Raw genomic sequence first — 18,006 nt, 5'->3', positions numbered from 1 at the left:
TTCGCAGGGGTTACATTGCGTTTAGTTGATAACAGCTTTAATACATACAGTTATGTTTGAAGTTTACAAGACTCCATAGATCTCTTTTAATTTTTCTAAGATGTAATTGTAAATAACCCTCCACACGAAAACACACACACATATATATATATATATATATATATATATATATATATATATATATATGCACTACTCTTGTTATTTTGAGATTTATATATATATATATATATATACAAATGAGGAAGAAGGGAAGCTGAGTCTTGGAGTCAAATAAACAAGTTTATTTCGGAGCAGGCTTCAGGACACAAGGTAAGCTCCTATCTTACGCGTTTCGCGCATGGGCACATGCGCTTCATCAGAGATCTCTATATATATTTATACAGCTTCAGTGTCTGACCATCTACATGTCTCCTTCACCTCCGTGTCCTGGTTTCTGGAAAATGGGAGTATGTGTGTCTACCTACAGCTGAAGACTGTGCATCCCTGAATGGGGTACATTAACAATATTTACTAGATACATTTTTTCTGATAAATATGTATCACAAAAATGCTTCTCGACAAAACTGATGTGCCTTTTAATTTTGACACCACAACTTTTTAATTGACAAATCAACATTGAATTGTGAGGTATATAAATAAGTTCAACAGAGCAATTTGAAGATATTCCACCTTGTACCATGGTATATTTACATTTCTTTGCTAAGTTTCATGATACCAGTCTTATGCCGGGTACTGAGTAAGCAGAGCTTGTGCAGAACGTGAGGTGCGTCAGAAGATAGCGACTGTATGAGAGGCAAGATAACACCGACAAAGCATTATAGTACAGCTAGGCAGAATGAGGCAACGTGCATGTGCATCAGCAAGGCGTAGCATTCACAGTAATGTTGCCTTAGGAGACTGTAGACAAAGTAACAAGTGTTTAAGCAGGGATGCCTCCGTGTTATTCTTCTTACATTTAGACTTCATCATCCTTTCCTGAAATATACTCAATATCATGGGAACTATTGTGACACAGTGAAACTTTTTGGCCCTTTGCTGCATCCTGACATTAACTTTTTTTCCCCTATACCATAAATAACTGTTATTGCATGCAGAACAAATGCCTGGCGGATATAGGCTAAAAAAACTAATGTAATAATATATAGCTATAAAAACTAATGGCACTACTACTGTAATAAATATACACAGCCAATATACACAGCCCTAAGACTAATTGACCCATATTATTCGTAAAGTATGATCAATTTATTTTACTTAAAAAGGCAGTGATTTGAAATAATTATTTGCAGTCACTAATTGTATGTAGTAGTTACCTTTAGTAATCTTGGAGATACCATTATATCTAATGACCATGGATTAATACTCATATCCTAGGCCATTTAAAGGGACAGTAACCCCTCCCACCTTATCCAATTCAACTTACTAGTGTATAGAAATCCCATCATCCAGCTAAGTTTCCTTGGGTTTTTATGTGTTTCCATTTTTTAATTGTAATAAAAGTTATATTTGAATTTAATTCTGCCTTGCCTACTTTTAGGAAATTGAGTGCTTTCAGTTGTACACCAATATCAGTCTTGTGCTGATACAAATTGCAAGATATAGGCACATGTACAAGCCTACACAGCCAACTTTGAAACATATTTAACAGTATGCACCAATTTTCATATATATATATATATATATATATATATATATATATATATATATAAATCAATGGTAGGTATGATGTTTAATCATCAGTTATGTAATAATCATCAGCTATGTATTATCAAATAAGCAATCTTGCTGGTTGTTACAGAGAGAATAGCACTCCCACTAGGTTTTTCTATAATAGAATTTGCAGGCACAATTAGAAAAAATGACTGCATTACATTACCTATTGGCTCTTCATTTAACAACACAACTCTGAATTTCCATTAAAAGAGATCTGAAACAGGAATTTCCCTGCTTTTTGAATCTGAGTCACAATTTTCACTCAGCTGTTACCATAAATTTCTTTCCCATTGAATTTTGTATTTCTCTATTTATTTTTATTAAAGATATATAGTTTGTCTGCCTTAATCACTAAGCTGCAAAGCATTGCTAATATAGTTGTACTATGCTACATAATAACAATTCCAGCATTGTCCTCGGGAAAGCAATGGACAACCCTGGCTTAAAACTTCACCACTTGTTTAATGCACAATATAAAACAATAGTAAAAGAAGAGGAATGAAGGGTTAATTTATACTTCTCCATAATATTTTTATCATTCAAAGGAATGAGTCTGGATTAACCCTTATTTTGACTTTCACTCCATCTGTTAATCTGTTTTGTGTTAAAAGCTGTTATATTAATTTGCCTGGAATGTACCCGAGCTGTTTAGTAAAAATTACTCCTTTTCCAAGGAGAGGCAGAGGTTTCTCAGAAGCCCAACCCCCACATGCCTGGTATATTTTGATGTGTGTGTTTGCATGCAATACAATATATACAGTACTGTGCAAAAGTCTTAGGCCACCATTAGATTTGTTGTTTTAGCAAAGTTTTAATGACCATCTATATTTTTTCAGTCTCTTTATTAAGATACAAACAGAAAATACAGGAAAACAATTTTCAGAACACAATGGCTTTTTCAGGCAAAAGTCAGTATTTAGTGTGACCTCCCTTGGTACTAAGCACATCTTGAACTCTTTTGGGGAGACTGTCCTGAAGTTTTCTGAAGTAATCTTCTGGTATATTATACCAGGCTTCTTTCAGCACTTCCCAGAGTTCTTCTTTACATTTAGGTTGTCTTTTATTTATTTCTCAGTCTAGGTGATTCCATACTGCCTCTATAATATTCAGGTCTGGAATCTGTGGAGGCCAATCCATGACTGTCAGTGTTTTATCAGCTTTTTTTCTCTCTAAATATGATTTCACTGCATTATCAGTGTGCTTGGGATCGTTATCATGCTGAAATATAAAACTTTTTCAAATCATGCGCTTTCCAGTAGGAATGGCATGTTGAATTAAAACCTGTCTTTACTTTTCAGCATGAATGATTCCATCGATTCAGACAATATCACCAACACCACTGGCAGAAATACAGCCCCAAACCAGGACAGGCCCTCCACCATGTTTCACTGAAGGCCGCAAGCACTCATTCTTCAATCTCTCTCCAACTCTTCTCACATATTGTCGGAGATTGGACCGAAAAATTTCAAAATTGGATTCGTCACTCCATAATACTCTTTTTTACTGATCTTCAGTCCAATCTTTGTGAGCTTTAGCATATCTTAGCCTTTTCATCATGTTCCCCTTTCGAAAAAGTGGTTTCTTGGCTGCTACCCTTCCACAAAGACCATTCCTGATCAAGCTTCTTCAGACTGTAGAAAGGTCAACTTGGCATCACAATGAAGCTGCCATATGCTGATCCAGGTCTTTGCTGGACTTCTTCCAGTGTCTTAGAGAAGAAACTCTGAGAAACTTTTCATCAGATTTTGAAAGTTTCCTTTATATATATATATATATAAAACCCCTAAGCACGAATGACAACACATGGTCATTATTTGCACATTGTATTTAGCACAAATGATGACCATGTGTTGTCATCTGGAGGGAGCACTTTTGGAGCTCATTGCAGCCTTTGCCCTGCACTTAACCCACATCCCTAGTGGTCTAGGCCTCTAAAATCACCAGGGGCATGCGCATGGTGACATTACAAAGTCCAAAAATTGCCGGAAAACTCTATAGAGCTTAATCGAGCTGGAGGGGGGTGGTATTCAAAACCCCCTATTTCAGCTCCCTTAAACCCTAGAAACCACCAAAACCCACCATTTGAAAGGCAATTGTCTGGTTTGTCAAATGTGTATGTGTGAAGGATACCCCAGCTACCCCGAATTGTTAGCTCCGCCAAACGGGTCCTGCTTCCTCCCTGCCAACTGCAGCTCTGTAGCTGGCAAGTGACCACAGTCTGTAGTCACCCCTGATGCCCGACAGCACCAGTATTCAGGGTCCCACCCTGTGGCAGACTCCGGCTACTCAGACTGGGTAGCTCTGCCTGAGGGTCCTTCCTCTGCCTTGAACAGGCTGCTATGTAGCCCAGGAAAGTTATTTTAACTGGACCCCACTCAAATAACTAGACAGACTAGCATTCAGGTGAAACAAGAACTGCCTTTATTAGGACAAACACAAATCTTTTATACACACACACATCTTGATAAAACAGGGAGACAATGCCACAGTTTTCCCGCCATTCCCGCCCCTCAAGACTAACCGGCGTCTCCATAGCAACCATAGTCCCACAGAATCCCAGGACACAGTGGTGACGGTTTTGGGGTGATCCCGGGTGAGCGGCAGCATTTCCTGGGTGTCATTTGAAAGCTCTCGGTCCCCAGATGCCGCAGTCATAATTCGTTATTGGGGACTGGAGATACAGCCCATTAAAGTAATGGGGGTAGGGGAGTCCAAAACCCCCGGTTCCCAAAGCAGCTCCCCCTCCGGTAATTCCCCCACCTCTTGTCCTCCCTAGGGGCTACTAATCCCCAAAAGAGCGGAGCTCTGGGGCACATGGTTGCTAGAGCGACCAGGGGTAAAGTTAGCGGGTGTCCTGCTGTCCTGTGGCCGACCGGGAGTTCTAGGAGCCCGGACAGCCTGAGAGGGGTTAGGCAGGTGTCCGTGGTGAGGTGGCTGACCAGGAGTTTTAGGGGCCCGGCCAGCCTAGGAGGGTTTTCCTGGTCATACACCAGCTTTTCACAAGACAAGCAAACCAAAGATTCCAGGGATTGTAGTTTCTCTGAGGAGCCCAAAACCACTGAGAAACAACAGGGGTGAGGTTGTAGGGGGGTGGGGGGGTAGCCTTAGCTGGTGTCCGTGACAGTATGTATTGAGTGTTAAAGTTTACACACATTTAAAAAAATGTTTTGATATATATATATAACTCCAACAGTAACAGAAGCAAACCAGGATTTTTCAAATGCAAAAGTCAAATTTATTGACGTTTTGGGGAATAAAACTCCCCTCCCTCAGAACAGAAGGGGAGTTTTATTCCCTGAAAGGTCAATAAATTTGACTTTTTGCATTTGAAAAATCCTGGTTTATTTCTGTTACTGTTGGAGTTATTATATTTATACGGAACAACCGGGTGGTTGACCCCAGTAGGGCGGATTCACATTCTGACTGTTATTTATATATATATATATATATATATATATATATATATATATATATATATATATATATATATATATATATATATATATATATATATATATATATACATTATATATATATATATACAGTAGTTTTAAGCATATTGATAATATATACATGTATAAACGCTTATAACAGCCATCAAAAAGGCCTAGAAACCACCAAGACCCCTTGTTTTAAAAATCCCCTCAATTAAATAGAGCCCTATTTAGGTTTTAAAGGCCAGGTAATCACCTAGAATGAATAAATGTCTATTTATTTGCATGTAGGCTCGTGGGAGCCCACTATATGCAGATCAAAGTTACAAACGCCTAGATTACGAGTTTTGCGTTAACAGGGGTGCGGTGCTAACGAGCAGTTTATGCTCACCGCTCACTTGCATACAGCGCTGGTATTACGGGTTTTTACAAAACCACAAAAAAGTGAGCGTAGAGCAAAATTTAGCTCCACATCTCACCTCAATACCAGCGCTGCTTATGTTAGCGGTGAGCTGGCTAAACGTGCTCGTGCACGATTTCCCCATAGGAACCATGGCTGAAAAAAACCCTAACACCTGCAAAAAAGCAGCGTAAAGCTCTTAACGCAGCCCCATTGATTCCTATGGGGAAAATGCATTTATGTCTACACTTAACACCCTAACATGAACCCCGAATCTAAACACCCCTAATCTTACACTTATTAACCCCTAATCTGCCGCCCCCAACATCACCGACACCTGCATTATATTATTAACCCCTAATCTGCCGCTCCGGACACCGCCGCCACCTACATTATACTTATGAACCCCTAATCTGATGCCTCCAACATCGCCAATACCTAGATTATACTTATTAACCCCTAATCTGCTGCCCCCAACATTGCCGCCACCTACATTATAGTTATTAACCCATAATCTGCCGCCCCCAATATCGCTGCCACTATATTAAAGTTATTAACCCCTAAACCTAAGTCTAACCCTAACCCTAACACCCCCTAACTTAAATAAAATTTAAATAAATCTAAATAAATATTCCTATAATTTAATAAATTATTCCTATTTAAAACTAAATACTTACCTATAAAATAAACCTTAAGCTAGCTACAATATAACTAATAGTTACATTGTAGCTAGCTTAGGGTTTATTTTTATTTTACAGGCAACTTTGTATTTATTTTAACTTGGTACAATAGTTATTAAATAGTTATTAACTATTTAATAACTACCTAGTTAAAATAAAGACAAATTTACCTGTAAAATAAAACCTAACCTAAGTTACAATGACACCTAACACTACACTACAATTAAATTAATTACATAAATTAAATACAATTAATTACAATTAAATAAAATTATCTAAAATAGCAAAAGGCCCTTTTAAGGGCTATTTGTAATTTAGTGTAGGGTAGGGCTTTTTTTTATTTTGGGGGGGCTTTTTTATTTTGTTAGATGGATTAGATTAGGTGTAATCAGTTTAAAAATCTTGTAATTTGTTTATTATTTTCTGTAATTTAGTGGGGGGGTTGTACTTTAGATAATTTTATTTAATTGTAATTAATTGTATTTAATTTAGGTAATTAATTTAATTGTAGTGTAGTGTTAGGTGTAATTGTAACTTAGGTTAGGTTTTATTTTACAGGTAAATGTGTCTTTATTTTAACAAGGTAGTTATTAAATAGTTAATAACTATTTAGTAACTATTGTACCTAGTTAAAATAAATACAAAGTTGCCTGTGAAATAAAAATAAACCCTAAGATAGCTACAATGTAACTATTAGTTATATTGTAGCTAGTTTAGGGTTTATTTTATAGGTATTTAGTTTTAAAAGGAAATATTTAGTTAATTGTAGTAATTTTATTTAGATTTATTTAAATTATATTTAAGTTAGGTGGGGTTAGGGTTAGGGGTTAATAAGTGGCGGCGACATTGGGGGCGGCAGATTAGGGGTTAATAAATGTAGGTAGGTGGCAGCGATGTTAGGGCCAGCAGATTAGGGGTTAATAATATTTAAATAGTGTTTGCAATGCGGGAGAGCGGCATTTTAGGGGTTAATATATTTATTATAGTGGCGGCGATGTCCGGTTCGGCAGATTAGGGGTTAAAAAATGTATTTAAGTGTTTGCGATGTGGGAGGGCCTCGGTTTAGGGGTTAATAGGTAGTTTATGGGTGTTAGTTTACTTTTTAGCACTTTAGTTAAGAGTTTTATGCTACGGCGTTGTAGTGTAAAACTCTTAACTACTGACTTTAAAATGCGGTACCAGGCTTGACAGGAGAGCGTGTACCGCTCACTTTTTGGAAGACTCGTAATACCGGCGCAATGCAAGTCCCATTGAAAATATAGGATACGCAGTTGACGTAAGTGGATTTGCTGTATTTCTGAGTCTGGCCAAAAAAGTGAGCGGTACACCTTTACCTGCAAGACTCGTAATACCAGCGGGCGTTAAAAAGCAGCGTTGGGACCGGCCAACGCTGGTTTTTAAGCCTAACGCATGACTCGTAATCTAGCCAAAAGTTATTTATAGGATGATAACAATGCTGCTTTGTCTGCAATACAGTTGTATTAAAACATTTGACTAATGCAGTTTAAAGGCCACTATATTATTATCTGGTATAACAGAATTGACACCAACAAAACAGTCCTCTGATGATGGAAGCTGGAAATAGAAGTGGACAAAAACAAAGTAAAGAAAAAAGCTAGAAGAAAAAAAAAAAAGAAAGAAATGCAAGTATACCCTCACTAAAACAAGTGGGGTGTACCCACTAAGCACACACTAGTTATCCCAGATAATAGTAAATGGTGTACACATGAGTCTTTAATAAGAAGGCTTGTCATTTGGATTTGACAGTAGCAAATACCTCTCACCAACACAGTACTACAGAGATTGGTAGAAACTTGGTAGATGCACTTCTGCTTATAATAGCAGCTCATTCTAACAGCAAACAAATTAGTTTCCATCTATCCAGCATTATGTGGGATTGTCACAGTTAGGAAACTCAGCCCATTGTACCTCCTACAATTCCCCAATCCCAATTTTGATAAGAACCTCTTAGCTACACACTCAATATATAGACTCCCTAAAAAGCTCCACCCATTTTCTCACCAAGCTGCACCCACTTCTAAACCAACTGTACCCCAGTATGCCACAACTCTGCTCCCAGATCTCGCTGACTAAGTCACTTAGTCTTTGGGAAATTTTGAGAGGCATGAGAAGAACCTCCTACTTTTAAAACCAATAACAGCTCATAGCTTGAAGCTCACACAGAATTAACGTCACATCTGTTGTAATCTAGAGCAATCCCATATAATAACTCACCCTTCTCTGTTTTTTGTTTTTTTGAATACTGTTTTGTTTCATTTCAGGAAATAAAAACTGACTAATATCACAGTGATAATAGTGAAAATATTAAGGTACAGAAGAAATCTACTCTGCAACCACAATAATTAATGGTGCCTTTGGCATCTGTGTTACCATAGCAATCTCTTTTATCTTAGGGAGTGTGAAAAAAAGCAGTCATTTACATTCTCAGGGGTGTAAATATTAACTACAATTCAACTTATTAAGCAGAGCTTATTAACAGTAAAATAATTGTGTTTAATGCTGTATATTAATTATATTAATAGCATTAGCTCTCATTAAGATAAATGTTTAAACAAACACTATGGAAACGTAAAATAAAATAAAAATCACATTCAGTAATGCATTTTGCTGTCTACTATGTTCTTGGTTTTGTTTTTAGTAGTTGATGTTTATTTTGTTTAATAGGAATGATAATTACTGTGATGATTTTAAATCAATTTGTATTGTTCTCGTCCTTTCCCAGGTGATCTTGTATCTCGTGCAATGCATCATCTGCAACCCCTCAACTGCAAGCAACATGGCAATGGAACTCCAATGCATAACAAGCAAGGACCTCTCTATTGGGAACCCGAAGCCCTGTATACACTTTGTTATTTCATGCACTGCCCCCAAATGGAATGGGAAAATCCCAATGTAGAACCATCCAAAGTTAACCTTCAGACTGAGCGGTAAGTTACCATTTTTGCAACTTGTACTAGCAGTATTTAAGGAATAGAAAGGTGAGAACTGTAATGTGAATGGTGTATTTCAGTTTTAAATAGAAGCATTTTTGCAATACTAGTGAAAGCTGTTACTGTTTTTCAGCAGCATACATACATATGCTGTGTGGACCGTGGACCATTATTCAAGCTCAGAGAGATGGTGGTGGTGTCTATTGTGCCTGTTCTTTTAAAGGAATGTAAAATGTGTATCTGAACTGCACTTTATAATTTATTTTTTAAACAGTGAAAACTTTTAAACAGGAACATTTTCTTCAAACATGATTATTGCAAAAATGCTTCAACTGTATTTGAAATAAAGAGTGCATTGTAGTTTAAATTAAAACCATTAAAGGGACATGAAACGCATTTTTCTTTTCTTTCATTATTCAGATAGAGAAAACAATTTTAAACTTTTTAATTTACTTCTATTATCTGCACTTTATAAAATTATATTTAAAAATACTGTATATTTCATTTTGATGTTTTCTTTTAATTCGATTATAATAGTAGTTCAATAGCTCCATTCTATTCTAGATACATCTTAAAAATTCATTATAGCCACTTGGGCATATTAAACTATAATAAAACATCTTATATACACATAATGGACTTTGGTATTTATGTTTTCACATATCTTTAGCATAAGTTATAACTCTTTAAAAATGCTGTGAAAAATAATTGTGGAATGGGATTAGATACAAGCATATTTTTTGCCATTTTATTTGCCAGAAATCCATGGTTTATTTTAGGTAAAAGATAAATGTATTCCATTCCTCCGTTAAATGCGCACAGATGCAAGTTAACACAAGAGAAAATGAAAAAAATTGGAGCGATGCCCAGCCAGTTTTAAATTGTATTCCACATTGTGACAGGGGGTTGCCATGCAACACTGATCTGTGACTTCAATGTCGGTTATATATTTGTGCTATCATTCAAGGCAAGAGTTGCCTATGTAACATTAATAGATTAAAAAAAAAGACATTGGCCTTTGATTGTATTTGTGTGGATTTGACTTTTTTGAGCATTTTTTGTCTGTACCTGAGTTACTGCATATCTGAATGCAGGAGTTGTAATAAATTAATTAATGGTGGGGTAAACCTACAAAATGCATTAAGGAGATATCATCATACCTAAATATGTGTATCAAATATTGCAGGAAGTTTACAAGGAAATTAATGATGGAGCAAGGTGAGAATTAGACCTCATACTGTTCCATATACCAATTTCTGTACTAAGCCACAAAATTATTTCCTGATATAAAGCTGTTGAAACCAGATTGCAAACTGTTTATCTTTCTCAAAAGTCCATAACCAAATTGTTATGGTAACTTTTTTTCAGACATTATAATTGCTATACCTTTAAAAGGATAGGTAATGCCAAAACTAAACTTGCATGATTCAAATAGATCATGGCATTTTAAGACACTTTTAAATTCACTTCTATTTTCAAATATACTTTGTTCTTTTGCTGTCCTTTGTTGAAAAATAATATGCACATATCCTTCACTACTGGGAGCTAGCTGGTGATTGGAGGCTACACATATTTGTCTCTTGCTACTGGCTCACCAGATGTGTTTAACTAGCAATCTGTAACGCATCACTGTTCTGGAGATGGAATTTAACTATATATTTAATTCCTTTGCAGGGCTTTAATAATAAGAGCTCAGTTTATTAAAGTGTTATTGAATGCGCCTTGTCATTCTCCTTTCCAATCACCTGAGCTTGCCTATGTTGATGCGCACATATGTGCTCAAATTTATATTAAAAAAAGCCTTATTTTTGCTCCATACCACAAGCGAGCTCAGGCGAAGCAAAGATACATTTCTCCAATCAAATTAGTATTTGCGACTTATTTATGATATGCAAATGCGCCCTTTATCATTTCATAAGTGGACTGGAGACTGCCTGAAATGAGCCAGTTGCAAGGAAGAGAGCTGGAAGCAAAAAAAAATGATTACGGCAGAGTTAGATCATGGGGAGGGGAGAAGATAAAATGATTTATTCACTAAAAAATAGGGCTAATAAAATGGTTTTCCGTGACAGGAACAATAGATCATATATATGATACATAGGTCATATAAGTTATTCATGCAGATAGTATATCAAGTCCTCTTGCAACTCAAGCCTTTCCACTGAGAAATAGAAATACCAACCAAAATCAGAAAGTATTACATGATGTGCACACAACACAAGCTCATAGATAAATTATTTCAACTGCCATTCTCCACAGTATCTATGGAGAACTTTCTTGCGCGTAGATGGTGAATGTGAAAATGCGACTAAAGAGATCTAATTTATCCCCTTTTTTGGGTGCAAAGATGCGACTAGCCGAACACAATGCACCAGGTATAAATTAATTGACCAGCTATATAATTTTTAGGAGCATTTAAGGTGGACTAATATGAGGATGGGATCGTGTGCATTTTTAGGGGTAAAAATAGGAGAAATTGCTTGATAAATCTTGCTCATAGTTATATACAAGCAAAAGTGCAATAATAAAATGCCAAACATATTGGAGTATTTTCTTTCTGTACTTTTATATAGCTTTAAGATACACATTTGCAGGCTGAGGCTTCCTATAAAAAGTTAACTATTACTTGCAATTCCCTTTTACTACTAATCAGAGCAATGTTTGCAGTAAATATAATATTAGTTTAATCATCAACTCTTATGCTGTGTGTGATAAGTTATATTACATGAAAAATTATATTTATATTTTAATAAAACACTTGTATATATGCATAATTATAAATTTATTTAGTTGTTTTTGTTTAGTGAATGTTTTTTTCAACCAAAATAAAAATGTAGCAAAATAACATATATATATATATATGTCTGAGGAAGGGGATACGGTCCCCGAAACGTCACAAAATAAATTGCACATTTAAAAAAGACCAGTGAGTGCTCTGTTCACTAATATTATTCAACCCCTGCATGCACCCTGACAGAGTGACCTAAAAAGTGAGAGTGCTCTCCAGCTGATTATATTATATATATATATAAATAAATATATATATATATATATATATATATATATATATTTCTCTTTGCCATTTGGTAAAATTATCTTGCTTTTTTTAATTATGTCAAATTTTCATTCCACTTCATGTAATCTTATGACTTAGTTCTGCAAAAAGTTTTTTAGTAAAAAGTGCGAACAGCTATATTTATTGAAGATCTTGAAGGCTGTATGATAGAACATTCATATAATATATAAATAGTTCCTAAATATTTCAGTAAGGTTGGAGATTAGATGTTGCTAACTGAGCTGCAGTGACCATTAATGATTTCTATGCATCGACTTTCCTCTCTTGGGGCAAAGTTTATGTTACTTTAAGTACTAAAGAACATTTTCGTATTGACCATGGTAATTTAACCTAATGCACCAAGGATTTATACTCTTTCCTTTCATATTGAAGGACAAACCACTAATGAATGTTATCCTTTACATTATGCAACTGTATTTAACATTCTCTGTATCTATAAAAACATTAAAATACTATCATGTTTTTAAAGTAGGATTTTTCATTACACATAAATGTTTACAATCCTTTATCGCTGTACAAATAGACATCATCAATATATCGCTTACAAATAATAAAGCATTTTATATATATTTTAGTGGTTATGCTGCTGTTAAATAAATTGTGGACATGGTAGACAATTGTTTAAAGAGCCATTATAGTAAAAAAATGACATGCTCTAATCTGTTATTGCATGTAATTTAATGACTATCGACCCTAGACTACTGTGCGTTTAACCCCAGGAATTGGCAGCACTAGTAGCACAACTCAGATGTGGAACTAGCGCTGCCTATTGGATTGTTTATAACTCAGGATCAGCAGGGCTCTGTGATTCCCAAGCTGTATTGCAGGGGTTAAACACACAGTAGTCTAAGTTTTTTTTTAAATGTTCTTGAAATTTTTAGAAAAAAAAAAGTTGCTAAAATAAGTAAATACAGGAAAAGGGGCAGATATATATATAAAAAAAGTGAGTAGAGCCCCTGCTATAGTCTGTAAATACTTTTGTTAAAACCATCACATCTAATTGTGTCAAATGCTTTCAAGGATAATATTAATGTTTATGACTTGGTAATAATTACCATGAGTTACTTATATACAAGCACTTTACATGGCACAATAAACTGGAGTTTAATGGGGAATTGAAACATGTTTGCTACAATTATGGATTAAGGACCATTAGTTATAGTTAAATTGCACATAAATAAATTAGTCTGAAGCCCAAATGAGTAGTAGATTTTTTTCAAAGTTATTTCTAGTTTCCCTTACCCCTGTATCATGTGACAACCTTCAGCCAAACAAAAAGCAGATATATGTATATACTAGTAACTTGCAAATGCACAGTAGGAGCTTGTGCCTCAGAAAATGTGCATATAAAAATTCTGTGGACATTTTGATAATGGCAGTTAATTGGAACAATCTTTTAAAATGGAATGTTCTATCTGAATCATGAAAGTGTAATTTTGACTTTAGAGTCACTGTTGTCATGTCTTACATGTTAGAAACAATTTTAATAATATTACAGAGGCCATAAAATCATATTATCCACTGACAGGCTTGACAGTCCTCACAATAAATCATGCAGTAGGCAAACTTCCCATAAAGCCCTCCCCAGCTTTTCCAGCTTTACCATTTCTACTGTTCTGTGCAGCTGATTTACTAAGGGAAGAAGAGATATATGAGCATTAGTAAATTATCTGCATAGAATAATATATAATCTGCTGAATATGGAAGGCTGGAGACAGTGGATAGAATGGAGAAGGCTTTTGGGAATTTTCTCAGTGTGAGTAAAGGACAGCAGATTATATTCACTTACAGCTTCTTTGGATTTTCTAATGTATTAAGTCACAGTAATTAATATTTTATTCTATGGAGCCCATTATGTAAAGAATGGAGAGATGAGTGTATTTTAGTGAATGGATACAACAAATGACATAGGAACTGTATAGATTGGAGATGATAAGTAAATCTAACCCACAGAGACAGATTCACTAAAAGCCTTTCCAATGTCACCAACTGATATATTATTTAGACAGGTGCCAAGCCAAAATAAATAAATCTTTATATCATGTTTAATTATGCTTAATTAAAATAAAACAAAAAAACTTTGTAATAAATGTTCATTATTTATCTTGCCTGATTTATTCTGAAAATTGCTGTAGTGCATCCTACAGGATCCAGAGCCCTGACACTGCAACATTCTACACAGTGATTATTTAATCAGGGCAGGAGCTAATTTATGTCTGTCCCTAAGTCTTTTTTTATGTTCTTAGACTGCAAAACAAAGAACATTGTGCAAGCAAATTTACAGATTGATTGCCTTAAAACTATTTTTTATGCAGATATTATGTGATGCAATGCTTATTCTATGCTCTTTATATACAGATGGCTTTAACCACTTCAGGATCTGGAATTTTAGAGAAAAACGTACCCAAAATACCGGAGAATTTACCTATCAAAACTATATATATCTTTAGTATATAACCCAAGGTATTGATCTAGGCCCATTTTCGTATATTTTATGGCACCGTTTTGCCCCCAAATGCGATAATTTAAAAAAAAAAAAAAATCTAAGAAAAAAGTCTAAAAACACAATATGTATGTGAGCTCTGGGAAGCAGTTACTCTTGTAACATGCAGTGCAGTATAGATGAGAGATTCAGTGGGGAATTGTATTGGGTAATTATGATACAGTCCTCATCTGAGTTAGTGACAGGGTTGATGTAGACGGATATGTCGAGTGGAGACCCAAACATGTTCACCCACTGGAATGGCACGTACAGAAGCCCTGTGATGATCAGCAAACCTCTTACATCAGACAGCAGAACGGAGCTGAGAGCGAATCTGTTGCCAATGAGTGGTGAGATCAGTGATATGATGGTCTGCGGCAGGTACCCCAGTGGACCGAGCTGAAAGAGGGAAGATACGAGGTTGATAACCTGCTGCAGCTTGAAATGGAGAGCACCGAAGAGACAAGTGCCAATGGGTGTTTCTTGCCAGCTCAGCTAAGGGTAGTAATGCAGACCAGTTGGTATGGCGAGTGTTGACAAAGGCTCTGAGGTAGGCTTCAAGATCCTGGTTTGCTCTCTCAGTTAGTCCATTGGTCTGAGGATGGTAGCCAGACGACAAGGATACAGTGATTCCAATTAACTTACAAAGGCTCTCCAGAAGGCAGAGATGAACTGTGAACCCCTGTCGGAGACGATATTCACAGGAATGCCATGAAGTCGTACCACATGCAAGAGAAAAAGGGACGACAATTCCTGAGCAGAAGGTAGTTTGTCTAGAGGTACGAAGTGAGCCAGTCTGGAGAAGTGATCCACCACAACCCAGATAACAGTATGGTGGTTAGAAGAGGGACGATCAACAATGAAGTCCATCATTATGTGTGGCCAGGGTCATTTGGGAATGGACAATGGTTGGAGCAGACCAGGAGACAAGGATCGGGGAGTCTTGTTGGTAGCACAAATTGTGCAGGCTTTCACATAGTCCTGAGCATCAGACTTCATAGTAGGCCACCAAACATGTTGGCAAAGACGCCTGAAGGTCCTAGTCAAACCAGGATGTCCTGAGAGTTTGCTATCATGAGCCCTGGCTAGCACAGGGATACGTAGGTTCCGAGGCACAAAGAGGATATCAGAGATCATGGGGGCACCAGGAGGTTTATTAGACTGAGCACGTTGTAATCCTTGCAGAAGAGTAGTATTGAGTTGAGCGATCACACAGGAGAGGGGTATGATTTGTTCGATAGGAGCTTCGGAGGAATCACTTGAGTGAGGGAACTGAAGGGAAAGGGCGTCCGCCTTCTTGTTCTTGGTTCCAGGAAGGTAGGAAACCACAAAGTGAAAACGGAAAAAGAACAAGGCCCACCTTGCCTGACGAGGATTGAGTTGATGAGCAGTTTCTAAGTAAGTCAGATTCTTAAGGTCGGTGAGGATCTCGATAGGGTTGACGGTGCCCTCTAGCCAATGACGCCATTCAGTTAAGGCCATTTTAATGGCTAAGAGTTCACAATTACCCACATCATAGTTCCTCTCAGCAGGAGTGAAACATTTAGAAAAGAAGGCTACAGGGTGTGATTTGGAAGTCAGAGGGTCCCTTTGGGTAAGAACTGCTCCAGCCCCTGTAGGTTAGGGTCAGGATGGCGGAGCACAGGCGCTGAACAGAAATCCTTTTTCAGACAAGAAAAGGCATTTATGGCCGCAAGAGGCCAATGTTTACAGTCCTTGTTCCGTCTAGTCAATTCAGTGAGAGGAGCGACTGTTTGAGAAAAGTTCTTTATGAACTTGCAGTAATAATTGGAGAACCCCAAGAACCTCTGTAATTCCTTTAAGGAAGTAGGTTGAGGCCATTCTAGTACAGCGGTGAGTTTAGCAGGATCCATGGCAAAACCCTCTTTTGAGATGACATATCCAAGGAATTGGATCTGGACTTGATCAAACTCACACTTTTCTAACTTGGCTACCAAAGAGTTATCCCTGAGACGAAGAAGCACCTGTCTCACATGCCTGTGATGCTCCTCTAAAGTGGAAGAGAAAACAAGGATATCATCCAGGTAAACAATGACAGTGTGATTGAGGAGGTCATGGAAGACGTCGTTGACAAATGCCTGATAGACTGCAGGGGCGTTACACAACCCAAAGGGCATTACAAGGTATTCGTAATGCCCTGATCTTGTGTTAAAGGCGGTCTTCCATTCGTGGCCTGGAGAGATACGGATCAAATTATATGCTCCACGTAAGTCCAATTTAGTGAAGAAGCGAGCATCCTGGAGTGAGTCATACAGTTCAGTGACAGCACCACACTTCTAATATTCCTGGCAGTGAAGGGCTTAATCAGGTGGCTTGTAAGATTCATTTTAGCTTTAGTGTAGAGATTACTCTCCCACCTGACACCTCCAACACCAAATCCTAGCCAGAAACCAAAATTCCACCAGCCGCTCCATCTAATCCATTAGTATTGAAAGTCTTAATGCAGCTATGAGCTTTCTCTGTCAGCTCACAAAAAGGGAACAGATCACTGCCTCTCCTCTGGCGTCCTGTTTGCCACTCCATCATGTGGGATCTCCCTCCTCGTTCCCATAGAAAAACTGCATCCAAACACAAAAGTCTCAAAACAGAGGCTCAGGAAAGACATGGATAATTAAAAACATATATATTTATTGATCCATAATTCAAATCAGTAACAGTACAGTTATCCTGCACATCAGCTGATGCGTTTCATGCAGTTAGGGGCACTTCATCAGCTTTGAGCTAGCTAGATATTACTGTGAAATTAGATATGAATTCCGCTTGCTGGGCTATGGTATAGGTGAAAAATTACAACCATGCTTCTAGACCACCCCAGAATGCACACAGCCAACCCCTGGAGACACCTTTGTTTCTGTTCAGTGAGACTACTATACCATAACAAAACAGAAATGCTAATATTTTATTATAATTATACATACTTACATAATCTCGCCTTTACAACAAGGTCTACTAATCTAGGTTATTCTGTTTAACTCCCCTATCATGTGTTTAAACACTGTAGAAAAAACAATACAAATGAAAATGTATGACATATTTTATCTTTTTGGTCAATTAAAACTAAATACAAAATATTGTTGATTTTTTCCTTTCATTTGCAAAATTACTCCAAATTTTTAACGTCTCCAATACTTTTTTTGAAACAATATCAACATTTTATTTTTGTATTTATTATTGAACGACAACTTATATTTCACATTTCCACCTTGCTTTGTTAGTGTAGACTTTTATATGTCTTCATTTAAATTCAAA

General features: G+C 36.7%; 1 protein-coding gene across 2 annotated transcripts in view; it reads left to right on the top strand.

The window, feature by feature from the left end:
• ABTB3 (ankyrin repeat and BTB domain containing 3) overlaps positions 1–18,006 on the top strand; it is a 328,216-nt gene that overhangs the window by 230,709 nt on the left and 79,501 nt on the right. For both annotated transcript variants that reach the window (XM_053718757.1, XM_053718756.1), the window contains one exon: positions 8,971–9,175. In XM_053718757.1, coding sequence (XP_053574732.1) covers positions 8,971–9,175 — 205 coding nt within the window. The remainder of the gene's footprint in view (positions 1–8,970; positions 9,176–18,006) is intronic.

This window comes from Bombina bombina, chromosome 6 (assembly GCF_027579735.1).
Source record: "Bombina bombina isolate aBomBom1 chromosome 6, aBomBom1.pri, whole genome shotgun sequence".
In the NCBI taxonomy this organism is placed as follows: Eukaryota; Metazoa; Chordata; class Amphibia; order Anura; family Bombinatoridae; genus Bombina; species Bombina bombina.
This window is presented reverse-complemented; position numbering and strand designations above follow the sequence as displayed.